This window comes from Gorilla gorilla, chromosome 6 (assembly GCF_029281585.2).
Source record: "Gorilla gorilla gorilla isolate KB3781 chromosome 6, NHGRI_mGorGor1-v2.1_pri, whole genome shotgun sequence".
In the NCBI taxonomy this organism is placed as follows: Eukaryota; Metazoa; Chordata; class Mammalia; order Primates; family Hominidae; genus Gorilla; species Gorilla gorilla.
Window position 1 is genome coordinate 137101620 of NC_073230.2, and position 26208 is coordinate 137127827.

At 47.6% G+C, this 26208-nt stretch overlaps 2 protein-coding genes across 2 annotated transcripts in view; one reads left to right on the top strand and one right to left on the bottom strand.

Moving 5' to 3' along the window:
* SND1 (staphylococcal nuclease and tudor domain containing 1) overlaps positions 1-26208 on the top strand; it is a 437174-nt gene that overhangs the window by 371314 nt on the left and 39652 nt on the right. The gene's annotated exons all lie outside the window — the stretch shown is intronic.
* LRRC4 (leucine rich repeat containing 4) lies at positions 52-4743 on the bottom strand. The gene is made up of 2 exons (XM_004046158.5): positions 4117-4743; positions 52-3944 (listed from the first exon to the last, which is right to left on the bottom strand). The coding sequence occupies exon 2, from the start codon at positions 3842-3844 to the stop codon at positions 1883-1885; it is 1962 nt and encodes a 653-aa protein (XP_004046206.1). The 5' UTR covers positions 3845-3944; positions 4117-4743; the 3' UTR covers positions 52-1882.

The window sequence follows — 26208 nt, forward strand, 5'->3', positions numbered from 1 at the left end:
ATAGGGAATTTGATTATACCCCCAACAAAGCCAGGGACTAACACAGTTAGCTTGTAGAAGGTGCACTAGAATCGGGGTGCTTTTATTTAAGCTAAGGAAAGGTTGACAGCTTTAGCATTTTCCCATACTTGAAAATAATTTAACATTTGTCTTTCCCCCATCATACCTGTACCCTCCCCTCCTTGCTTTTTTATTAAATAGAAATGATTGGCTCATAAGAATCTATAGGTTCAGGGTCTTACTCAATTTAACCCTTTGGGGACATTGAATTAAAAATTCAACAATATTTATTAAAATACAAAAATACACTTTTCTCACATTACAATCAGTGTTCTTTTGTTGGCAATTCCCCTCCCCCACCCATACCACCCCCTTTCAAATCTGAACCCCGTATTTCCTTTTAAAGCTAAAATAATAACTGAAAGAAGTTACATCATTAGATGGACCAGAATAACAGAGATCTCTGCCTTCCCCACCCACGCCCACCCTTTCTCTTCCACCTTCTCCTGAGGTGGCCTGGGAGAGGGAAGCTTCCCATCAGTGTGCTCCATTCAACAGTACCCCATGTGGAACTCCATGTGTGCATGTGTGTCACTTGTAACTGTGGATCTCACAGCTTTTTTGTGAACCATCCTGGTTGGGAAAGGCTTCATTACTTTACATGAGCCTGTACCCTTTTCGTCTCTCCCTTTTCTTTGCTACTCATGTTCTGCCCCCACCCCATCACCACAACCAGTTGACATCCGCTGTAATAATCCCTAATGAATCAGCATTTAGAAGAGTCACCAAATCACAAGCATGAGAAAAGCTTCCACTCCCAAGCTCCCCAATTCAGGCTTCTCCTCCCTCTCCACCTTAAAACAAACAAAATCTTTTTTAAAAATCATAAAATGCCATCATTATCTACAATCATGTGTCAGAGTCCAGGAACAACAGGTGGACATGGCACAATGCTAATTTATGGCCTCCTGTGAATACATTCTCTCTGCTTTACCCTCCCTTCCCACCCCCCCTGCTGCCGCACCCCTTCAGGGGCCTCCTCCTCCTCCTGGGAAACCCTGAATAGACACATGCCTTGCAGAGTGGGTTAAGCCCAACTGCAGGAATCTGGTGCAATGTGAAAGCATTAGACTGAGAGCTACGCCAGCTCCCGTCCTTCTCTGCTCCTTTCTAAGCATTCTGTCAGGCAAGGCACATGTGTGTCCCAGTGCACAGACCCCCAAGACTTGTGCACATGGACAAAGACTCAGCCCCTTTAAGGGTTCGTTTGAATTTTGGTGGTTTTCCTGCTTAAAATACATGTACAGGTCTATCTTCCCCTTAGCCTCTGAAGAAAAATATTATTGCCACTATCATTTTGGCACAGTACAAATTCATGGTGCTTTTTTTTTGTATTTTTTTTTAATAAGATAATTCTGCAAAGACAGCTCTCGGCTTAAGAAAGATGTCTGTAGAAATGGATAGTCCTGTGTCCTATGAAGCATCTTCTAAAAAATGACAGATTCAGTCTATCCCTCTTGCCCCCTCAGCAGCCCACACCCTACCTCTTTAGGGATGTTTGTTGTTTTAGTTTATTTTATCTCAGCAATTTCAACCTTATACCAGAAATCCCTTCTGGCAGCATAGCAAGTTAACTTGTGGCTTGTACCCCACAACGTTCCCAAGATTCCCCCCCCACCCCCTTTAAATAGAACTTACAAGTTAGAAAATATTTTTGTTTTGACTTTTTGTCTTTAAATTTTAATATAATCTGTTTTTTTTAACCAGCCCATAGACTTAATATATAAGCATATACAAGAAAAAGTCTCTCCCCACTCTGTACAAAAGTTGCTGTCTTTGTGTGCATTCTATTGCATTTTGTAAGTTTTTTGGGGGAGGGGAGTCATATTTGAGTTTCCTGTACCTTGTCCTTGGTATGGGTCTGAATTATATAAGGTTCAGAGATAGTGGTGACTGTGGGGTGCAGAGAGTTCCCCAGGCTGTTTTCTGTCCAGTGGGCCCCATGTGCTGGTTTGTAGGTGTTGTAGTTAATATGGTCATGAATTGTGGGCAGCACTACTGCCCCCTCACCTGATACACCGGACGGAGCTGCTGTTGCTGCTGCGGATGTTGCTGCTGGGATGTCTTCGTCCACCTGGATTATCTCAACAGTCCGGGCGGCTGTGACTGTACTCCGCTGCTGGTGCCGCTTACGAAGTTTATAGAAGACAATCAACATGGCGGCAGCTAGCAGAGTCACTGCCACAAAGCAGCCAATGATGATCTTGGTGGTCTTCATGACTTCATCCAGGCTGGTCTGCATCTTGTCAGTGGTGTCTGTCGCGGGTACTGCCACCTGCTTGGGCACACGGGTGGTCTGAATGAGCACCGTGGTAGAGGTGGTATATGCCGGCTGGTAACCAGTGGATGTGGTAGGAACAGGCTTGTACTTTCGCGTTGTGTCCTCAGGCGAGATCTCCGTGGTCTCCACTGTTACTGTGGTGAAGAAGCTGTAGTTGGAGGTGTTGAGCTCAGCCGTGCTCACATTGAGGTAGGCCGAAGCGTTGGAGTTGCCTGCAACATTGGTCACCATGCATGTGTACACCCCAGTGTCTGAAAGCAGCACGTGGGAAAAGTTCAAGGTGCCGTCGTTGAGGACAGAGATCCTTGGGTGGCGGGAGGCGTGGCTGAGCACTGTCCCATTGGGCAGCAACCACTTCACGGAGGACAAAGGGGGAGTCCGACACTTAAGTTCTGCCATCCGACCCTCAGAAATGTTGAGGTCTCGAGGTGCGTCCATGATGAAGGGGGCAGAGCACTGGAAGGAGGCCTGGTCCACCTCCACGAGGTAGCGGCCTCGCATGTGCATGGGAGCATGACAGCGGCCACAGCAGGTGGAATTGGTGGGTATATACTCTCGAAGCCACCAGGCTAGCCACAGAATGTCACAATCACAGTTCCAAGGGTTGTGGTGTAGGTGCAACTCCACCAGGTACCTCAGCGGGGTAAAGAGGTCATGGGGCAAAGAAGAGAGGTTATTGTGGGCCAAGTTGAGTTCCACAAGTGAAGCCAGCCCGTCAAAAGCATTCCGCTCAATCAGGCTGACCTGTGAGTTCATGACCCAGAGCTTCTTGAGGGAGCTCAGGCCATGGAAGGAGCCAGGCCTGATCTCAGGGAAATGGTTCCCTGACATCTCCAGCTCCTCCAGCCCCACCAGGGGGGTGAGATTGGGCATGTCTTTAATGTTGCACATGCCCAAGTTCAGATACTTGAGGTTGAACAGCCCCTCAAAAGCTCCCTCAGAGATATACTCCAGCTTCTTGAGCTCCCCCAAGTCCAGGCGCATGAGGGAGGGCACCCGGTTGAAGGCGTAAGAGGGGATGCTTTCGATGGGGTTGTTGCGAAGCCAGAGCTCCCGCAGCTTGGACAGGTATTCAAAGGCCCCGCTAGGGATGACTGTCAGCCAGTTGTCGAACAGCTCCAGGGTGTTGAGGCTGGCCAGGCCGTTGAAGGCCCCCACCTCAATCTGCCGGATGGAGTTCCTGCCCAACTGCAGGACCTCCAGGTGGTGGAGGTGGCGGAAGGTGTCGGCCTGGATCATCTGGATGTTGTTCTCCATGAGGTTGAGGTACCGGGTGTTCGAGGGAATACCCTGCGGGACCTCGGAGAGGCCCCGGCGCGTGCACACCACCTTGCTGAACTGGTTACTGCACGAGCAGACGGAGGGGCAGTTCTGGGGCCCGGCTGAGGCGGCAGCAGCGATGGCTGCACACAGAATCCACACTTGCGCCGTGAGGTAGACGAACGGGAGCAGGATGGCATTCCAGGTGTGGTGGTGCACAGTTACCTGCCACAAGAGCTTCATGGTGTGGCACGTTCATAATTCACCATCGCCTGGGATTTTGGCTCGGAAAGGAGAACCAGCCCTACCCCGGCTTAAGTGAGCTAGGAGCTCCTCTTTCCATCTGGAGAAGGAGGTGGGGAGGGGGCGATTAGAGAGACGGAGCGGATCGGCCGAAAAAAATCCTGCCAAACTCGTGCGGCCCCTGGTCTCCCAACCCACCCTCAAGGCAAGCCCTCCGAAAGCTACGACTCTCCCACACTGCAACCGTCCCCACCCAGTTCGCCGTCACCTACCTCGGAAGGAAGGCAGGAAAGCACTGGCGTGGTGTCCTTAAGCTTTCTCCACGGGAGCTGGGCACCTCGTTCCCATTCCGACTTCTTAGTTTTAATTAACAAAAGGGGGAAGTGGTGGGGGCGGGGAGGGCAGAGGGGAGGGGAGGGGAGGGGAGGGAAGGGGTGGGGGAGACAAAATGGCCTCTAGTAAATCCGGAGCCGGAGCCGGCGAAGCCGCGGAGTTGAGGCGCGCCTGGGAGAGCCAAGGCCCGGCGGGCTATGCAGGTGCATGCCCCCCCCTCCGCCCGAGGAGCGGCGCCACCAGCGCTTCCCGGCTTTGTCCTTGGACCCTGGCACCGGCTCGCTCCAGCCGCGGGGGAAGGCGCTTCATCGCCAAAGTGCGCTCCGGCGGCCCCGGCCCGCTCTGCGGGCCGCCGCCGGAGGGAGTGCGGGGGCGCCCCGAAGCCGCCCAGGCCGCACTCGCTGGATGCTGCGCTCCCTCTCCCGGCGTCGGCCGCTCCGGGCCGGCGGCAGCTGATTGCGGTCGTGAGCTCGCGGAGCGGCGAGAGTTAAGAGGAGGTGTTCGCGGCGCCTTCGCCCTCCCTAGACACACACCCCCTTTCTCCTCGCCTCTTCTCGGAGGGTGAAAGAGACAAAAACGGGGGGTCAGTTCTCCAGTCCGCCGGCTGCCGGCGCGCGGAGCGGCGATCCGTCCGGCCCCCGAGGACCAGCGGCGTGGCGGCTGCGCCCGGACCCGGTCCGCCGGCCGGAGGAGCGCGCGGAGCCCGCGGTCGCGCCCGCACCGCAGGCCCCTTCAGAGAGTCCGGGGGCGGGCGCGGGTCCGGCGGCGGCGGCGGCCGCAGCCCCCGGCGGCGCGCAACCGCCCGTCGCCGCCCGCCGCTGCCCGGCCCCCGGCGCGCCGCCGGCTCCGGCTTTGTGCGGAGGGAGCGAGTTCGCGGCTTCGGCTCCCGGCGCCCTCAGTGGCCGCGCCGCCAGCGGACTGCTGCAGCGGCGTGAGCAGCGGGGGTCGCGGCTGCGGGAAACGCTCCGGAGCCCAGGAACATAGTCTCCGCTGGCTAGCGGCGGCGGCGGCGGCGGCAGCAGCAGCAGCAGCAGCGGGGCCCCTGCGCGCGGCGCCCACCGTCTCCTCCTCGCGCCGGGCTCGCGGTGTTGCAGGCGGCAGCCACGCAGACTGCTCTCTCATCCTTTTGTCCTTCAGTCAGAACGTGAATGTACTGCTGACGCATACTGTTCTGGGAGAAGATTAGCGTGATGCAGTGCTCTTATGTATTAGCGCCGCTCCCCCTCCGTCGCCTGCCTCGCGGGGTTAACGCCGGCGCCTTCCAGCGCCGCGCCGGCCGGCGCCGCGCAGCCCCGCGCCTCCGGCCGCCCGTCTTCTTCCTTCCTCCTTCCTTCCTCCTCTCTTCCTCTTTCCCCCTCCCCCCTCCCCCCTCCCCGGGCCGCTTCCTCCCCGCCCCCTCTAGACGAGCGGAGCGGGGCCAGGGCGAGCGGGCGAGCGAGCCGGAGTGAGCGTCAAGTGAGGGGCCGCGCGCAAGTCGCAGGCGTTCGCAGCTATTTTGGGCCGGTCAGAGGGAGCAGTTGGGTGGCCGCTGATAGGCTGGAGCGGCGCGGGGCTGCGGCGGGAGAGCCCGCGCCGGCCCCCGCCCTCCGGCCCGCACCCGGGGCCCCCTGGCTCTGAAGAGAGGGGCTCAGGGGCCCGGCGGCCCGCGGCGGGGCTGCTGCATTTGCCCTGCCTCTCGCCCGGCCCGCGTCATCCTCACCCCCGCTGACTGCTGACGGGGCGCGGACTCGCGTTCGGAGTTCGGGACTGCGTGGTGGGGACTCGGGGGACGGCGGCGGGGGCCACGAGGCTCCCAGGACCGAGAGCCCGGGCTTCGCTGCTGCACTGCCGCCAGCCCCTCCTTCGCTTTGCCTCACCCGTCCTGTGCTCTCACTGGGGCTTTAAATGAGGGTTTCCTTAATGAGGGTTGCGGGGGCGGGAAACAGTGGCAGGAATGACCAAGTGTGATGAGCTGGGGAATGGCAACCTGGGACAGCACAGAGGCCGGCAGGAAGGATTGAGGTGAACTCCCGGAGCCCACGACACAGCCCGTTCATTCATGGAGCTGCAGCCGCGGCTTCTCAGTCTTCGCTGGCCGGAGTCGCCCCTTGCTCCCCGCTGCCCCCAGAGAACTGGGGGAAGGGAGGCGGGCGGCTGAGCCCCCTGCCCTGTGAGCTCGCCAGCCCTTCCTTGGCTAGGACTCTGAGAAGAACTGCGTAGCAGCCAAGGGTAGCGATTGGGAGTGGGGGTGGAATTCTTGCTCCTATTTCTGGTAGGAGACCCTAAGGCATTTGACAGACTAGTGTAGGAGAACAGGACTAGGTCAGCTTTTTCCCACCCCCCTGAAAAAAGACTGCCCCTTCCTCTGCCGACTGTGGGTGAGGCAATCTAGCTGAGCCCTGGGAAGCCGGTCCAGTAGAATATAGCATGGTTTAATATCCCTTCCCTTCAAGAGCTGCCTCCAGACTCCTCAACCCACCCCTCTCCCCGTGTGATTTCTGGCAGGCTCGCTTGATAAACCCTCATCACCTGCGCGTGGGCTGTTGCTTAAGAACGAGGAGGTCCCAGATTTCTCAGCTCTCTGGTTTCTACCACACCTATTTCTGAGTATTGTCTTTTGCCCAGTAACCTGAACCTCTTTAAATACGCCATGGAATACTTGAAGTCCTGGAAACGGTTCCTTTGTAGGCAAGTTGGAGTCCCCATTCTTTACCAAGACCTTTCTGTTATCATTTGCTGTCAAATAATAACCTTGTTAGTTTCTGTTTATTGAACCCTTACTCTGTATTCCACTGAAACCCTATTATTCATTTTATATGAGTCAAACGTTGCCTAGGGTCACTAGTAAGTGATAGTGGATTTGAGCCTCAGCACGTCTCAGATGTCAAGAAACTTGGGTGTGAAAGTGATTCCCCAAAGTATTCTCCTAGTGGGATGAGAACTCAGGTTTCATTCATCCACTTCAATAGTCATTTACTGGGATGCTTATCTACTATGTACTATCCACCATACCAAGAACTTATATCCTTGTTTAATCTTCATTTACCCAGTGAAAGTAATTGCCACACTTGTCTCCATTTCACAGATGAAGGCACTTAGCTCAGGCAGGCAAATAACTTGCCCAAGGTCACACACTAGAAAGTAACAGAGCCAGCCTTTCCATCCGGCCTTCAAACCGAGTCCGATGTTTTCATCACTAACAGGAATGCCCACTGTGTCTACTCTGCATAGAGTAAATGGTGGAGGCAAGTGGAGGGGGGAGGAGAGAGAGACTGTAGGAAAGTTCAGTGAAGGATGTGTCAGAGAAGTAAGATGAAGGGTAGGAGACGGGCTGAGAAAATGAACTCTCATCAAGAAAAAGAATGAGGGAGACATGGAGGTAAGTCAAACCCTGATACTAGGGTTTAGTTCCATCTGGGCACTCAGACTTTCTGGTGAGAGGTTCTGCTCCTTTATAGCTGGCACCGACCTAGTAGAGTCATCTATTGCCTGAGGAGACCCCTGGCCAGGGTCTGGATGGCAGCGATTAAGTATGACTATCCCTCCCTCCTCAGGCAACAGGGTCTCTGCCTGGGCTGGTCCTCTGCTACTGTAGGCAAACTCAAACCCTGTCTGTTCAGCTCCAGGCTCCACAAATGAAAGCTGCTGCCCCGCACTATAAAGGTAGATGAAAGTGGGGGCCGACTTGGGTCAGACCAGTACTTAGTAATGAGGTTGTCTCTCAGTAAGTATTTGTGACTGCCATCCATGAAGGTGACTGTGCCCAAGCTCTGTCGAGCTCTACATCAGGCTGCTTTGCCCCCTGTAAGCCAGCTGGGCCAGGAAAGCACCACTGAACCTACTAACTGGACTACAGAGGAGGCTGTGGGGCCGTCGTTGCACACAGCCCTTCTGAGCTGAAAGTGGGATTGCAGCCTCTCATTTTGGTAACCCAAGTACCATCTAGCTATGGCGTCTTGCTCCTCACAGCCCGTGGCTCTGACTGCTTCTTGGATTTGGAATGGTGCCACCAAAGAATAAGAAGGAAAGAAGGCTACTTACACCCTAAGAGGAAGAGACACTGGATTCAGATTGTTTTCACTTGCAGTTTCACACAGGGAGACTGCTGTGATAACGCCAGAGAGAGCTAAAAAAGCCAGCAGTGATTGGGCAAGGCCTGTGTCAGCAGCCTGGTATTATAGAATAAGCCCTGTGCTAAGTTTGGGATACCTGAGTTCTAGTCCCCTTTAGACATGTGACAAATCTTAAAATAGCTCTAAACATCAGTTTTTCCGTTTATAAAATCAAGGAAATGGATTAGAAAGTTTCTTACCGCTCTCTTAGTCCATGATTCCTGCCCCATCTCAGATATGTAGCTCTGTGAAGGTTGATCCTTTAGAATTGTAGCCAAGTCTTGGAAATGGGCCACAAAGTTAAGTGAGAATGCTTTCTTCATTTAATCTAGAGATCCACAGTGCTGGAGCAGAGCAAATCGGACTGTGTTTTCCCAGCTACTAAAAAGACACATAGATCACAGAATGTTAAACTAAAGTGGACCTTGGAGATTTATCTGGATTTAACCTCTCACTTTACAGATGTCACTGATGAAGCTCAGAGAGGCACAGTGACTTACCTAAAGCTACATGACTGATTAGTATCAGAGTCTGTCCTTTCTGACCTCAGTTCCTCTAAGTGACAATGTATGGCTAATTGGCATTTAAACCTGGGCCTTGAAGATATTTCCAAATGCCTGTCTAATGTGGGCTTGTATGCCAGTGCAACTATACTTTGCTGGATTGGGATAAAGAAGAGTCTTCAATAGCACCAGTCTGCACTTCCTAGTGACTTTGGGTCGCCAATAGAAAATGACAGAAATGGTCATCTAGAGGACCCAGGACTCTCCCACCCAGCCAGGATAATTGGGTTCCTTAGTAAAGCCCAAGGCTAGACCACTCCCTAACCTGATATGCATCCCTGAGGCATTATCCTGAGCAGCCACTAGATGTCCATAATGCCTCATAGGGTGTTCCAGGAGTGAGCTGGGTATCGTTTTGCCACCAAATAGGCTTTGCGGACTCTTTTAAGGGTAGGTCCATCAGTGGCAGGAACAGAACAGGAGCAAAGACATAAAAGGAATTTGGGAAACTAGAAAGAAAAAAGTAGTATGGAAATTGCCCTCCACAAAGGGAAGGAAAGATATCAATTGGTGAATCAGTAATAATAAAAAGTAGGAATGGTCTACATGGAAATAGTCACTGCCTTCTTTCCAAGGTAATGAACACATTTGTGTGTGTGTGTGTGTGTGTGTGTGTGTGTGTGTGTGTGTGTCTTAGTTCCACCCACGTGTGCAAACACCTATCAGGGACAACTAGCCATGAATTTTCTGTTTAATAAGTAAAATCAGAATTGCAAAGGGAAGGTTATTTTTCTTGCCTGTGATCCCATAGTGAGGCTGGCTGTGCCATTACTACCCACAGTCATAAAGGGAATGGATTTTATTCCTGGAGCCTGATGATTCAAGGCAAGACAGCTGTTCTAGAGTTACCCACTCTTCTGAGTGTGCTTTGAATCCACTGTTCTTTTCCCCCAAGGACTCAGCTCTTTAAGGAAGTCAGAAGGGAGTGGACAATAAAGGATAAAAAAGCATTCTCCCTCCAAGTCGCATCAAGAGCAATTTTTAAAAACCTTGGCTAAGAAAAGACACAGTGCTTAGTACAAACGGTAAAGGGATAGAATGGAGAGGCCTTTCCCTCTCCTCTAAGACTAAGTTTCTAGGGCTTACAGTTTCTTTGTGGGCTGTCAGGCTCGAGTGATGGGGAAAACCTCCCAGCTAGCACTCTGCCTCCTCTTTTGGAATAGTTTGCATGTGGTCTAGCCACAGTCACTTACATGTTCAAATTGAAAAGAGAGGTTCAGCCAGGAGCCCTGAAAATGCACTTCTGTAGGTACACTGGCCCATTCCAGGCCCTTGTGGCTTTTCCTCTTTAATTGCCTGTGTATAGCAGTAATAATGGTTTTAATAGCAACATTTACTGCAGCGTTGATAGGTACTTGGTACTGTGTTAAGTTACACATATTTACTCCTCACAACAGCTCTGTGAGATGGGTACCATCGGATTTCCCCATTTTGCAGATGAATTTAAGAAGTGTTCTCAGGATCACAGAACTGACTACTAATGAGTGATTAAATTTGTTTCTTGAGGCTGCCATAACAAATCACCACATAGTTGGTGATTTAAAGCAGAAATATATTCTCTCACAGTTCTGGAGGCTAAAAGTTCAAAATCTGGCAGGGTGCACTCCCTCCAGAGGCCCTAGGGGAGAATCATTCCTTGCCTCTTGCCCCTGCCAGCTTCTGGTGGCTGTCAGCCTTCCTTGATTTATAGCTGTATCACTTCAGTCTCTGCCTCCATGGCCACATTGCCTTCTCCTTTTCTGTCTGCCTCTCTCCTCTTTGTGACTTATAAGGACACCTGTCATTGGATTTAGGGCCTACCTGGATAATCCAGGATGATCTCCTTATCTCAAGATCCTTAATTTAAATGGGTCTTTGCAGACATCATTTCAAATTCCCGTCACAGGGTTCTGGGAATGAGGATGTACCCCTATTTTTCTAGGGGCTCATTCAGCCCATTGCAGTGATAGAGCCAGGTTTCAGTGTCAGTACAGGGCCCAAACTCAACCACTGTGATGCTGTGATGTGCTATTTAACATGAAGGGGAAAGGGACAATGCATCTGACAACCAGCAGGTGACTCTTCCCTATACCTGTGCCTGTGAAGGGTAGGGGAGCCAAGCAGGAGCTGTGTGGCTGTTGGGTCTTCCCACTGGGAAGGGAGAGAGTCTCTCAATCAGGAAGCATCACATGAGCCAAGAGAAGGGGGCAGGCTGACAAGACACACTCAGGAAAAATCTGTCTCTTATTTTCTGTTTCTGATTCCATTCTTAATGATTTTCTCACTTTCTCTTTACATTGTCTCTAGATTTTATCCCAAAGATATTGGAACACTTAAGCGTTTACCAGTAGTAACACCAAAAGTACCTCCTGGCATTGCCACCAAATTTGGCTCCACTGTATCTAAGTCTTAGAGATTTTGAGCTTCATGTTCGTTGGAGATTAAGGGATACCTCCAGATCAGGGCCAGCAGGTGCAGATGTGGAACTGAGAGCTATGAATAGAGTGGCTTTTCAGGTATCTGAAACATAAATGTGATCATTAATCCATGCCTATGCTTACAATTAGCCTCTTCACAGACACACAGTGTATGCTTAAAATTATTCAGATTTTGGTTGGAGAAAACCCAAAACAATATTTTTTCCCAAATGGACTAATACAAAATTTGCCACATAAGAGCACATGCATGTCTGTGTGTGTGGATGCTAGTGGGCATTATGGTGTACTGGTGGATGCAAAGCATCTCTGGAGTCAGACAGACCTGAGTTTAAACCCCAGTTCTGCCTCTTACATACCGCGTATATATAGGTTAGTTGTTTAAGCCCCAGATTCTTCACGTGTAAATATTGTTGAACTAGAAGCAAGTAAAGGAAATCACAATCTCAGCAAATAGTAATGGTCGTAGCGTCTATTATTTTCTAATATGGAAACCGGTATAGAAGAGGCTGTCTTGTTCAAAGTCAGTTATTGAGGGGATTCTTTTCTTCTAGATACCTGCTCTTGTTATTGCACCTAATTTATAACTTTCAATTCTTCATTTAAGGTATGAGATGTTTTTCATTGTTTGTTTTTAACAGTTACTGGGTTGGGGTTTTTTTTTTTTTTTTTTTTTGAGGTAATTTTAGACTTATAGACAGGTCAAAAATAGTACTGAGTTCCCATATGTGCTTCACCCAGCTTTCTCTTATGTGAGTTAATATCTTACATAACCACAGAACATTTATTCAAAACTAAGAAATTAATCTATTCAAGACATAGATTTTTACACTTGCCCTCTACAGTCTCTTCTCCATAGCAACCAAAGTGATCTTTGTGACAGTAGATCAGATTATGTTATTGATTTGCTTAAAATGCCCCAGTGTCTTCCTCTCATAGTTTGAATAACAACCATACTGCTTCCCATGGCCCACAGGCCCTAAGCCTACATCCCTGCCTGCACCTCTGCCCTCAGGTTTTATCGTCTTCCTCCTCATTCCCTGCCCTTCAGCTACACTGAATTTCTTTTCCTGGAATACTCTTACATGGTTCTCCCCATTAAGGCCTTTACTCTCCCCACAACCTAAAATGTTCCCCCATATCTTCAGGTGGCTGTCCTGTCCAGAGTAGCCCCACTCATCACAGTCATATCACCCAGCTTTATTTTTCTCATTTTATTTTCCATTATCTGAAATTGTCTTGTTTATGGGCTGTCTATTGTGCATCCCCACAAGAGCAGAGGCCTCTGCATCTTGTTTCCAATACTTAGACCTAGCAGTGAGTTTATTATTTCAGAGGGATGAGGACTGTTTTTGATATCCCACGTGGTAAGAGCTCAGGCCTTCCTAATTTTATCGATAGCCCTAGCCCTACCCTGCTCTACTTACATTCTTTGAAGAAGCAGGTGAGAAATTACTAGCCTGATTTTTTTTTTTTTTTAATACTGGAAAAATGAAGGAGAATCCTAGTGACCTTAAGGTGTCTCCAGTTCTCAATTTTTAGAATTCCTAGCCCCTTGCTGACAGATTTATGAAGGAGAGTTTTATGGAGGTATCATAAAGGCTCACGGGTTCTTGGCAGTTGTGAATATGTGAGGAGTGAGCATAGGTGCACAAATACACATTATCTGTGCTCATGTACACATAAGCCTGTCATTTTCAAATTGGCTAAAGTGCATTTTCTCCAAAGGGAGTGGGGCTGTTGAGCCTGAAATAGGGAACACCAGGACAGTAAGATCAAATGCTTTGAAAGTGGCTGTGCCAACGCTTTTTGCTAATTAAAGAATGTTAGGACAATCACCACTAGCAGCAGTAAAGGGCGCCCCATTACCTCGCTTTATGGAGAGCTGGGTAAATTTAAAGGCAGCTATAAATATCCCACTGAGTGCCGGAGCTATAGCACAGTCGGCGGGTACCTGCTGGGCAAGGAGAGGAGCCCAGAGTTTCTGGTCCCCTTTGTCTAGGGTTCTCATCTCTATTACCTGTCAGTCCCCAAATTTTGCTTGACCAAAGAAGAAATCCATCAACGAACCCTTAATTTAAAAACACTCGGGGAGACAGCAAACAGCTGTGTATTGAGTCTGCCTGGGAGCCCAGGCTACCTGGGTCCTTCTCCAGCTTTGTCAGTGACTTTCTTTTCCTTTTGCCTGGATGGAAGATATTTCTTCATGTTGTGATTTTGTTTCCTTGAAACACGGGGTGTGTCACAGAAATTTAAAAAAAAAAAAAAATCCAGGTGCAGTGCTTATGCTTGTAATCCCAGCATTTTGGGAGTCCAAGGTGGGGGAATCGCTTGAGCCTGGGAGGAGGAGGTTGCAGTGACCTGAGATTGCACCACTCACTCCAACTCTGGTCATCAAACAGAGCAAGGTCCTATCTTTAAAAAAAAAAAAAAAAAAAAAAAGACATGGTTTAACACCTAAAAAAAAAAAAAGTGACATGGTAAGACCTTTCTCCTGGGAATATTCTAGAGCCCCTTAACTGAGCAACTCTGTGCTCCAGAGAAAATTTTAGCATCTGTAAAGTGGCAACAAAATGGGAACATACTTTTTATACTTATCCTACAGAATTTCTGACTAAATTAAAGATTTTTACTCAGTTTGGAACTTTCTCCATGTTTTTAATCTATTCAATTTGGCTTGAAACCTATTATGTCCTTTTCTGGGGTTTCTTCTTGTATCTCTTCCATGGCCTCCAAGCCGTTCTAATCCCTTGGTTTGTAGAGTGGTGCCACATTGGCGCTGCCTCCTCTCTACCAGCTTTCTTGATCTGTTGTTCGTTTTCTTTAAACATCAGCATCTGTGGCCATCAAGCTGCCTTGCACAGTTTGCTAATTGTTTTCAATTGTATGCCTCCAGCTTGAGCTATGGTTAGGATTTTCCTGTTCTAGTAGTCCACTCAGTACTGGCCTAGTAACGTGAGTTCCTTGGCAAGTTCATTTGTCTCATCTACGGAGTTCCAGGGAGAGAATTAAGGGACCCATAATGGAAATGTGGGCTTGAACTTTGTCTCTCTGTAGCTGGTACTCTTCATCCCACCCCTTCCCATCTTTGAGCAAAAGGACAAGCACTTTACCTTAAGAGTGGAGGGGGCCCCGGTGCAGGGGCTTCTGTCTATAATCCTAGCACTACAGGAGGTCGAGGATGCAGGATCGCTTAAGCCCAGGAGTTTGAGATTAGCCTGGGCAATATAATGAGACCCCCCATCTCTAAAATAATAATAATAACAATTTAAAAAATAAGAGGTGGAGGGCAGCGCAGCATTGGGAACACCAGGAAACCAGCCCAGCGCCCACACCACTGGCTTCCCCATGAGTCATCAAACAACCAATGGGTGAATTGGCTAACATCCAGGTTCCTGGATGCTGCGTTCCTTTTTTATTATGACTTGAGCTTCTTCAGGAGTTAGGTCTATCAAGCCTCCAATCTGCTCTTGCTCCATGTTTTTAGAGGCAACTCTGTCTGCAAATGCTTCCAGTGGAAAATCACCTTTATATCTAGAGGAATTGGGGATAGGTGAACATGATCTAAACGTGCTAGAACTCTCAGCTCCTCTATCAGATTTAGAAAGGATGAGAATGTCCCCAGTTTGTTGGTTGGCTAGTTGGTCTATTCATATACATACTCTCTCACATTTACATACTGAGTTTCTCTCATACAGCTCTGAATTTGGCTAGAACTGACAGGTAGATTTGTTTGCTTATTTCTTTTTAACCATGGGTAACATGACCACCTTGAAACTTGTTCTGCCTCATCCCAACACCACTCCAAGCCATGAATCCCCATCTTTCAATGTTTACCTCACTACCAGCCAAGAATGCTAAGCAGGGTATTCTGGGGAACCTTTCATCTTGGTCTACTTTAAACTGTTTCTCTGATGAACACCAGACTGAAATGGCTCTGGTTCTGATGGGGGGTGCTAAATCCCCAGCCTTTGTGCAGCTACCAGCTGGGGATCTGAGGGGTCTCCTACCATGATGCCTAGACACTGGCAGCCTGGCTAGAAGAGCTCTCATTCTCTATCACTTTCTTGGTGACTAGGGCCAGTTTGTATGGCAGCCCAGTGAGGATACTCGATTTGTATTCAGTGCACAAACCCTGAAGAAAAACCCTGCCAGCCAGCAACTCTGAAAGGATGCTTTGTGTGAGTGAGCGGTGTCTGAGATGGACAGGGACTCTCCTCTGTCCCCTGAAAACAGCCTCTCTGGCCCAGCAACTTATTGGTGCTTTGGATCTGGCACAGAGCTCCTGGGGATCCCTCCCCAAGAGGAGACCATCTTGGGATCCCAGATACACTGAGCAACTTACGCCCTGTCCTTCCTGCCCTGGCTTCTGGCAGTCAGCCTCCATGAGCCAGTCAGCAGGATCCATTCAAGGTGGTGCCCATGTATGCAAGAGAGACAGTAAGTGGAAAAGGGGGGAGATGAACAGACCAACCAGCCAACAAACTGGGGATGTCGTCATTCTTCTCAGATGTAGCCTCTGCTCAGCACTGCTGCCCGTCCTGCTGGACTGGTCCTTCACTCTCTCCCCAAGCAAGAGCTATGGTACCCTGAACCTGTTTGATTTCCTAACCCATTAAAGCTTTCTTTTGCACCTATTATCTGAAAAGGGGCAGAAATAAGAATTCTGCTCCTGAACATCTGGTAGCTGCAAGGTAAAATTCTTTACCAAATTGAGACCAAGAGGTGTTCCTGCCTGATGGGAGACCAGGCCTGTCAGCACCACCACCAACCCTGTCTTGTTTTTAATGCCACTGGAGGAGTTGGCTCCTGCCAGCTGCTATCTGAATCTGTCTCTTTTAAGATGTTATTTGTTATTAATGAGTTTTCTAAACACATAACCTTGACTCACTTGCTTAGGTGAACAAGACCATTCTCATTAAGTACTCTTTTCTGTGAAGGAAAAGAATTAAGTGGGTAATGAAGAACTTTCTAAGGGCTCACGCATACATGAGAGCCTAGAAGACAGCATCACTGGCACGTGAATGGCAGGCTGGGCTTAGTCTTCTACCCCGTGAACATCTCCATCTTAGGCCACATCTCTTTGTGAGAAAAGCCAAAGAGGGTGGCTGAAGTATGTTTAATCAGGTGCCCATCTCAGAGGTTACACCAGGTCTCTCTCCCCTCTCATATTTCAGTGATGCTGGGTTTTTTTAATACCAGCCTCATCTTTGCCAAATTAAAACCCTCCTTGTATCTTGTTTGCCCTAATTATTTTGAATTTAGTCCATCATAAATAATATACATGTAATAAGGCCAAGGCAGGCAGATCACTTGAGGTCAGGAGTTCGAGACCAGCTTGGCCAACATGGTAAAACCCCGTTTCTACTAAAAATACAAAAATTAGCCAGGTGTAGTGGCATGCACCTGTAATCCCAGCTACTTGGGAGGCTGAGGTGGGAGAATCACTTGAACCCCAGAGGCAGAGGCTGCAGTGAGCCGAGATTGTGCCACTGCATCTAGCTGGGTGACAGAGGGAGACTCCATCTCAAAAAATAAATTTATATATATATATATATAAATTTATATATCTGAAATATATAAATGGTGGTGCTGACAGGCCTGGTCTCCTATCAGGCAGGAACACCTCTTGGTCTCAATTTGATAAAGAATGTTACCTTGCAGCTACCAGATGTTCAGGAGCAGGATTCTTATTTCTGCCCCTTTTCAGATAATATATCTTTATATATGTATTTATATATTGTGTATAAATACACAATATGTAAAGATACAATATTGTGTATCTTCATATATGTATTTATATATGTGTATATATATACACATATATATATACACACACACATAATAAACGTTGCAACACTTAGAGTGTCTGTTAAATAAGACAATGTAACCAAACAAATATTTTTCTTCCATTTTATTTTAGAAGTCTTTAGAAGAGGAATAGTGCGGAGAGAAGGGTTGTGGGCCTGAGAGAGGCTGTGTCTGGGGACAGAAGGTAGCAGAGTGGGAATAAAGATGTGGCCCCAGCCAAGGACTTTACCCAAGACTCATTGCTTTCACATCTGGGTATGTGGAGGAGAAGAAAACGCAACAAAATGTTTCCATTTGGCTGAACGAGAGTTTTCTCCAGACCCACCTCCTATCTAAAGTGTCCTGTCGCCACACTTGGGCCAATGGCACTTGTGGTTTGTGTGTTATCACTTCTCCACTCGGTGTGGTCAAGGAGCTTTGCAGCCCTGACTTGTAGCACAGAAAGATTTATTCAGGCCGCATCCACAAAAGGACAGGCAGACTCCTAAAGAATCAGGCTTTGTAGGCAAATGCAGCCCTGCCTGATTTCCAGAGACATTTGTCCCATGGGATAGGTAAGATGAGCAGAAAATCTGAAACCAGTGGCTTGAAAACTGTTTACCACAGAATTTCCTGTATGGGTCCCATATGTGTACAACACACTTATTTTGAAAATTTTTTCTTCCTTGCTCTTACCTTGCTGAAATCATTGTTTTTACAATAAAGAAAAAAATCAAAAAGTGTTTAAAATAAAAAAGGAGCTCATCTTCTTCCCCCCTCCCATCTCCCCCCCCACCCCCGCCACACACACAGACACACACACATACCTTTTATCCCTCTTCTCATTCCTACTCCTAAACAATTTAAGAGAATCTTCAAGTTTAAGCCATTTTTGAAATGGTTTTGCTCTCATCCCTGGAGGTGTAACAGCCTTTTCCCATTCAGTACTTTATTTTTCCAGATAGTTCATATGGAGTAGAAGGAACATACTATATCTGTTTCTGTACTGATGGATCGTGTTCAGTTGTGTACATTTATCTCTGAGGCCTGCTAATGCCATTTGAGTTTCTAAAATCCTTATTTTTGCAAATCCATTTGTGTCCTGGGTTTAGCTCCCGATTTTAGGATTAGCACAGATTACAGGGTCTGTCTGATGCCTTCTCCAAGCTTTGTATCAGATTTATGGCTATGAATTGAGAAGCTTGCACATAGATAGCATGGAAACTAGAGGCAGATACGAGCTGATGGGAGAAAAAAGCAAAAGGAGCTCTTGTAAAGAATTGGAGTAGTTATCAGGCCAGATGTTTGGATCAGAACCAGTTAAGAACCTGAAAACGCCAACTTTCTGTTTCTTGACTTCACAACTGTGCTGGGCTGCCTGTTCCCTCTTTTCCAGAACAGTTTTCCATGGACCCTGGCTGTGCCTCCTCCCCACCCCACCCAGTGGCTGCCCCCAGAATAGAGTTCTAAGCCATGCTCCAGCCCTCTGGGTGGCATCCTTTGCTAAGAGGGCTCTCTCCTGTCATCAGCAGTCCCTATGGCCTCCATCCTGTCAGTTCTTATTAGACAGCTCTTCTGCTCTACATCAAGGAGCCTGAGAGACTGGAATAAAGGACAGAGATGGGTTTGGGGCACAGAGCAACCCATGCCACTCCTACCCTGTGATGCAGAAATATTAGGGGGATTCAGCCACCTAATATTTTCTGGAAGTGGAAAAAGACATATGTAACTATGGTAAAGACTCATGGGTCACTTTAGGCTATATGTGTTTTATGCTGCAGCACTAGAACATAGGAGCAGCTTAAATAATCAGATTTATCATCTCACATAAAATGTCAGTCCCTAAGTAGGACAGCTCCAGGGGAGGGGTGGTTGGTTTAACTAAGATATGTCCCCAGGTCAGAATCAGGCACCTTGGTTTTTTCCCTCTTTCTATGCTGCCATTCTCTCCCCATGACCACAAGTACCTTTCTTGGCTGCAAGATGATTGCCATAGCTCCAGGCATTGCATGCTCATACACCAATCGCCAAAGGCAGGAGAAGCATAGTTTCTTGTTTTGTGCCTTTTTAAAAGTTTAAAAAGAAAAAAATCCTTCTCCAGAAGCATCTCAGCTGACTTCCTTTTACAACTGATTATCCAGATCTGGATGACACATCCACTCCTAAACCACTATGTGAAACCAGGAAAGGGAACTCTTTTCCTCCACCCCAATGATTGGCTGAGACTAGGGATTTGGAGGAGCCATGAATTTGGATATGGAAAATTTTTCTCCCTGAAGCCAGAGTCTTGCTCTATCAAACAGGCTGAAGTGCAGTGGCACAATCATGGCTCACTGGAGCCTCAAACTCCTGAACTAAAGCAATCCTCCCAACTCAGCCTCCTGCCTAGCTGGGACTATAGATGGGTGCCACCATGCCAGGCTAATTGTTTTTATTTTTTGTAGAGATGGGATTCTGCTATGTTGCCCATGCTGGGTTTTTTGGGGTTTTTTGTTTGTTTTTTTTTTTGGTTGTTTTTGTGTTGTTGTTTTTTTTTTTTTTTTTGAGACAGAGTCTCACTCCATCACGCAGGCCAGAGTGCAGTGGCATGATCTCACCTCACTGCAACCTCCACCTCGGGTTCAAGTGATTCTCCTCCCTCAGCCTCCCAAGTAGCTGGGATTACAGGCATACACCACCAAGCCCAGCTCATTTTTATATTTTTAGTAGACATGGGGTGTCAGCATGTTGGCCAGGCTGGTCTCAAACTCCTAACCTCAAGTGATCTGCCCGCCTTGACCTCCCAAAGTGCTGGGATTACAGACGTGAGCCACTGTGCCCTGCCTCCCATGCTGGTTTAGAACTTCCATCCTCAAGCAGTCCTCCCACCTCAGCCTCCGTAAGTGCTGGGATTACGGGCATGAGCCACAGCACCTAGCGTGTGTCTTTATTTGTATTAACTGCTAAGACTTACTGTTTCCTTTGAATATGAATTAAGCAGCAAATCAAAGTAAAACTGATTTATCTATTCATCACCAATAGAAATAAAGAATATATTCATATCATATTACAGTAATTGTAGGAATTTCAGAATATTGTTTACTCTTACCACTTCTTTGAAAGTACAGTAGTTTTTAGAGCTGATGTTAGATCTCTTAGTGTATTGATAAAGAAATACATTTACTTATATCCTGATTTTGATGGGTTTTTATAAATATTTTCATAATTTTCACTATAATTGGTTTCCTTTGCAATCCTATATATTTCATGCATGTAAAAAGATTATTATTTAAAGGGGTCCATAGGCTACCCTCAACTGCCAGAGGGGTCCATGGCACAAAAAATGACTTATACCAGTCAGCATTTTCCTGAGTCACATACGAGAAAAAAGGACGGGCACCTGCCAGCAGGGAGAAGGTAGAAATGGCTGTTGATCAGGCAACCCGTGGACCTTTCCACAGTGAGTGCCTGTGGACTCAGGCAGCCTAAGTGCCACTCAGTGGTCCCTTCCCTGCTATTGCCCAGCTCCATTTACAGCAGGATCTTCCAAACTTCAGATATTTTTATACCATGCCTGTGCTTTAGCCAAATCCAGGTACCACTGATTATTTCACTAATATTTTTCTTCAAATCACTCTGTTCTTTTTGAAATCTCTTTTTTAAAGGAAGCTTTATTAAATGGAAAAATACCACTTACCATAAATGAAAGGAAATCTTAAAAATAAACACATAGAATACAGAACAGTGTTGGTGAATTCTGGCTAAATCCTATTTGCCTGTAAGGCTCTGCTCCTCTTTTGTGAAAGAGATACTAAAGACAGATTAGCGGCAAACTAAGACATAATCAGAGTTGAGAGATCTTTGAAAAGGGTATAACTTAGTTTGTGGTTTCCATTTTGTGCCCTGTCATTGACCCAGCTAAAATAATTCAGTCCCTGGGCAGGTTTAAGATAGACTCCTTGTTTTACAGACTAGTGACCCACCTACAAAGGAAAGGAAATGAGTTTTGTATGACTTATTGTTTATGAACCTGCATCTTTTTTTTTTTTTTTTTTTTTTTTTGAGACGAAATTTCGCTCTTATTGCCCAGGCTGGAGTACAATGGTGTGATCTCGGCTCACTGCAACCTCTGCCTCCCGGGTTCAAACAATTCTCCTGCCTCAGCCTCCCGAGTAGCTGGGACTACAGGCGCCCACCATCATGCCCGGCTAATTTTTGTATTTTTAGTAGAGACAGGGTTTCACCATGTTGGCCAGGCTGGTCTCGATCTCCTGACCTCGTGATCCACCCGTCTTGGCCTCCCAAAGTGCTGGGATTACAGGCATGAGCCACCGCACCCGACTGTCTTCTTCCTTGTTCTTATCTGGACTTCAGAGAATGTAAGAGGCAGAAGCTCTGGGAGACCCTGAGACCACAGCTTCAATTTCCAGGCTCCGAATTGGAACTGGCAGTGATTTTTTTTCTTTTTTTTTTCTTTTTTTTTCCATTTCAGGAAAACTTGTTGAGAAAGACAGGCTGACATTTGCCGACTACGCTTTGCAGACTTTGTCCTTAAGCTCTGTTAGTTGTGCATGTTTACACATTGAGTGTGCCTTGTGGGCATTTGTGGGCATGTTTGCATGTGAGTGTGCTGTGATGCCAGAGCAGGCCTCATGTATGACGCCTCAATTTGGTCACTTTTCTTAATGGTTTGAAACGACAAATGTTACTGTCTTTGAGTTAAGTGGTTCAATTAGCACTGATTGGAAAGAGTGGGATGAACTGGGAAAAACACGCAGCCTGTTTGGTAACAGCCTTGGGACGGGAGAGAGGGAAGGTGTTACCCCTGAAAACAGCTTCTCAGTGGTGGCCTGTCCAGCTGCAGTGGCTGTGGAGAGTGCTGCTGGGACCAATTTTTGTTTTGGAGGGCGAGACGGCAGAAAGCTATTAGAAAAGGGGCCACAGCGAGCTCTCAAGTGATGCAGGGTATATGTGTATCATCCCTGCTGCTGTAAGAGATCCTCAGTTCTCCAAATAAAATATTCATCACTCCCCCATGTGTCTTCTCTACCCCACTGGCTCTTCTGCAGTGCACTTTCAGTGAGTAGAGAGAGAATGGTCCCTCTGGTTTACAGCTCCTTCTTCCAGCTGTTCACACGGGTGTTTGTCTGATCTGTCTTCCTGTCTCCAAAAGAGCAGGACTGTTAGCAGCATTACAGAGCCTTTTGGAGCTCCTTCTAAGCAGCCTTGGCTATTTTGGCCCCACAGTCATCTCAAGGTAGAAATGGGGCCAGAACCTTTCCCCTTCAAGGTCTGCTCCTTTTGCAGTGTTCCCTCTAACCCCTCGTGCTACCCTTACTGGAGCAAAACCAGCATGATTTCAACCTGCAGATTTTTTTACTCTTCTCTTCCCAACTCAGCCTGAATTTTATAACACCATGGAAGGCTCCACAATTGATGAAGTCAAGTCTGGGGGACTTGATCCACTCTGTCAAGTGCCCCAGAAGATTTTCTGTCTTCTGGATAAAAGAAACAAGTCCCTGCTCCACCATGTTGTTATCTCCCAGCCCCTCTCCTTCCTGTCCTCTCCTCTCTTAACTGCTCTTTCCCCGAAACTGCCCCCACTCCATCCCTCCAAGGCCTCCCGACAAGGACAGTTTCCTCTTCAGGTGCCATTCTGACATGAAGCCCACCAGTTCCCCCTCTTCCTTTCCTTTCCTCTCAAGTCCATCATAGTTCTAAGAGCACTCACCTCCCCAAGCACCACCTGTCATTGATAAGACCAGAAGGCTTGAGGAGCTTCAAGTCTAGTGAAGTGTCAGTGCAGCAGGATGGCATTATGGTCAGCAGCGTGGACCTTGGAATCAGAGACCTGTGTTTGAATTCTGGCCCTGTCACTTACCAGCTGCATGGCCTTAGACCTAAACCACTTAATCCTTTAACCTTCAGGGTCCTCATCCATAAAATGGGGATGATAATATTATGAAGAATTATGGGAAGAAATTGGCTACAGTGTCCCAGCAACGTATGCAGGAGAGGATAGAATGATAGGTCCAGGGTACAGTGGATCTCTGGGGCAGTGTGAAGGTAAAAGAGATTCTGAGCTAATGTCTTAGAATCATCAAGTGAAAGCTTGGCTGGAATTGGGGAGGCTGGGGTAAACGCCCACAAATGAAAGGGTTCTCAGAGAGCACTGCATTCTGAATAAAAACAGAAGTGACCTCAGTGACATTCTCTGTCTAAGGCAGGTAGCCTCAGAGACTGCATGGTTGTTTCCACTGGGTTTTCGTAAGAAGACTGAACCAGACATGCAAGCACTCGCTTACATGTATGTGTGTGTAAAGGAGACGTTAACAGGACAAGATATGAAGCACTTAATTTACCCAGTTCTCCCTCTTCTTTCTCACCTCCCTCTTTTTAGCATGTGGATGGTTTTTCTGTTTGAACGCCTCTATGGAGGCATTTGCAAAAGTCACTGTTTTCTGGCCATCTTTAATGCATGTTTATGTCATTTGCAGACAAATTGAGGCAGAAGGATCCAGCAGGTCCTAAAGAAAAAAGTACAGTAGAAATCCCATACCTCATTGTTCTTCTCCTTACCTCTTTTCCCCAGATAACTTATCCTCACAGCACTGACTCTGATACTGAGAAAAGAAAGCCTCTGCAAGTTTAGCTTCACTGACGTGAGCAGTTCAGTTACTGCACTGTAGCAAGGACTTCATTAGTTACAGACCTTATTGCTGGTATAAAATCTGGGAGCTAGACCCCAAATGAGTTCCACATGTCCCTCAGATCCCCAGCAATTTTGCCATTGGAGCAATACTTGAGAAAAGCTCTCTTTAGCCTCAAGTTTCTGGCTGATTTTTTTGGTCTTCCATCTCTTCCCCCAGTCTTAGGGCCCAAATCTCTCTTCCATTTATCATGTCACCTGCAAATCAAATCTCTGTTCTCTGCATTCCCACAACCATCTACCTATGACCCAGCCAGCCTTTTCCAGAAACATTCCATACTTATTTGACAGAACCATTGTTAATCCAAGAAGATAGGCAGAGCTGCCGTGATGAAGGGCTCTGGGAGGCAGCAGGGCCAAGTCAGTCCTCCTGAGCTGAGAAAGAGCATCATTTCCTAGATGCCTCTGAGCTCTTTTCTGTGTCATCTCCATTTTGACCATAGACTCCACCAAATCCACCGCTGGGCCCATGCGAGTGGCAGTAGCTTCGCTTGCTTGAGTGAAAGCCTCAGATCCAGTAACTGGGAAGGAGGGGGCTCAGGCTTTCCAGAGGGTAGAGTGCTGACTGCTCCTTCTCTGGTTCTGCCCTGTGTGCTTGCTTCCAGGGCTTCCCACAGCTTCCCAGTGCAGGAGTTTTCCTCCTGGACAGTGTCACCAAATCCTTCCCATGGGGTATCTTGGAGCCACTGTGCAAGTTCATGTTTCTGCCCCTGAGTCCACCCTCCCGAAGACAAAGGCAGAGGCCCAGGAAAGACATTTGAGATGAACAAGACTTTTTACTGTTAGAACAGAAAAATCAAAGTTCAATATCTCCTGTAAGTATGAGAGAGAGAGAGATGGGCTGCAGCTTCCAATGTGAGATGGCCACAAGTCCCATGTTTAAGTTCAAAAATCAGTTACACCATTACAAGATGAAGGTGACCTAGCTTGACAGCAATTTACATGAAAATTACCCCACAGGGTTTTATTTACCACCAACTGTAGCTAACAGTGTGAAATGACTGATAAAAATTGCATTCATAGAGAAATCATATAGATCAAAGGAGATAATTATTCTGCACTGCCTAAACAGCATCTGAGATACTGTGTTCAGTTCTAAGCAGTGTGTTTTTAGAGGGATCCTGATAAATGGAGGGGCATTCCTAGGAAGGGACCTGGGTGGTGTAGAATATGGGATCCAGGTCCAGGTAATGGAATTCACTTGGGATGGAAAGAAAGGACAAACACTGATAATACCAATGGTTGTCATGTGGAAGGAGGCAAAGAACGAACACTTGTGTACTTACTATTGCTAAGTGCTGTGCCCATCCTTTGACAGAGCTTCTCTCGTTTAGTCCTCAAGGTAGGCAGTCCTCTGAGCTAAGTGATACTTGGGTTCAGAGAACTTTCTAAAAGTCATCCACTGGTAAATAAAAAAAACGGATCAGATGTGTTTCCAGTTGCTCCAGAGTACAAAACTAAGACCAGTAGGAAGAAGTTCAAGTTAGAGGGCATTCACTTGAAAGAGGACTTTTCTAACAGTGAAATGGGCTTCTCTGAAGGAGATCAAAGCTGATAGACACCGATATCAGAGGTGTAAGGATGACATTTGCTTTGGGGAGGAAGCATTGGGGCAGATGACCTTCAGTTCAGTTGGAGTACTCTGGAACTCACTAGGGCTTTCTGAGGGCAACATCAGGCCCAGAGGAGCTGCCAGGCAGGACGGAAGGCTGGGGCTGCCAGTGGTCCATTTCTTCTGCCTGGACTTAGGGATTAAGGCCATTTATGTCCACCTCTAGCTCAGTGCCCCAGCTTTAGCCTAATGCTCATCTCAGCTGTCTGGACAAGCTCCCATTCTGGCAGCTTGTCCATCAAGGTTGGATCTGTCTCTCCTCCCCTTTGTGACTCCACTTCATTGCCACAGCTTGTCTTCCCGCCCAGGAAAGGGTATTTGGAAGAAGCTCCATCCTGTCTCCTTTTCCCCATTGGTGCAATCTCCTCCTAGCAGCATCTGCTGAAAGGGGTGTAGTCATCCTGGCCCCAGACAGAGCTGTCTTCCAAGTCACAGATGTTGACGAGGCCTGTGTGTGTATCTGCATGCTCACACCGCAGCCTGATCGATGCCTGTCAGAGCTCAGCATCAGAGTGACAGCTGCATACCAGGCTGTTTGCTGAACACAACTCGTCCGTCAAGGGAAATCAGATGAAATCCATCTCCTTGTCCAAAGCCTGGCCCGATGGGCTGTGTCTGGAATGCCAGTCGTGTGTCCCACCCTACTTTTGTGCCCTGAAAATCATTCCGTTGGATTTCAGTGTTACTTCAATGGGTCCCTTGGGGCAGAAAAATTATAGTTAAGAAAATTATGTGAAAAGACCAATAGTCAGCCCTACCCTTCAGGGACTTCTAGTTTAGAGCTGGTACCTACTGTATGGATAGTGCAAGTCTAGAACACACAAGAATTGACATATGATTATCCTAAACTGGTTGGTATAAAAATAGAGCATA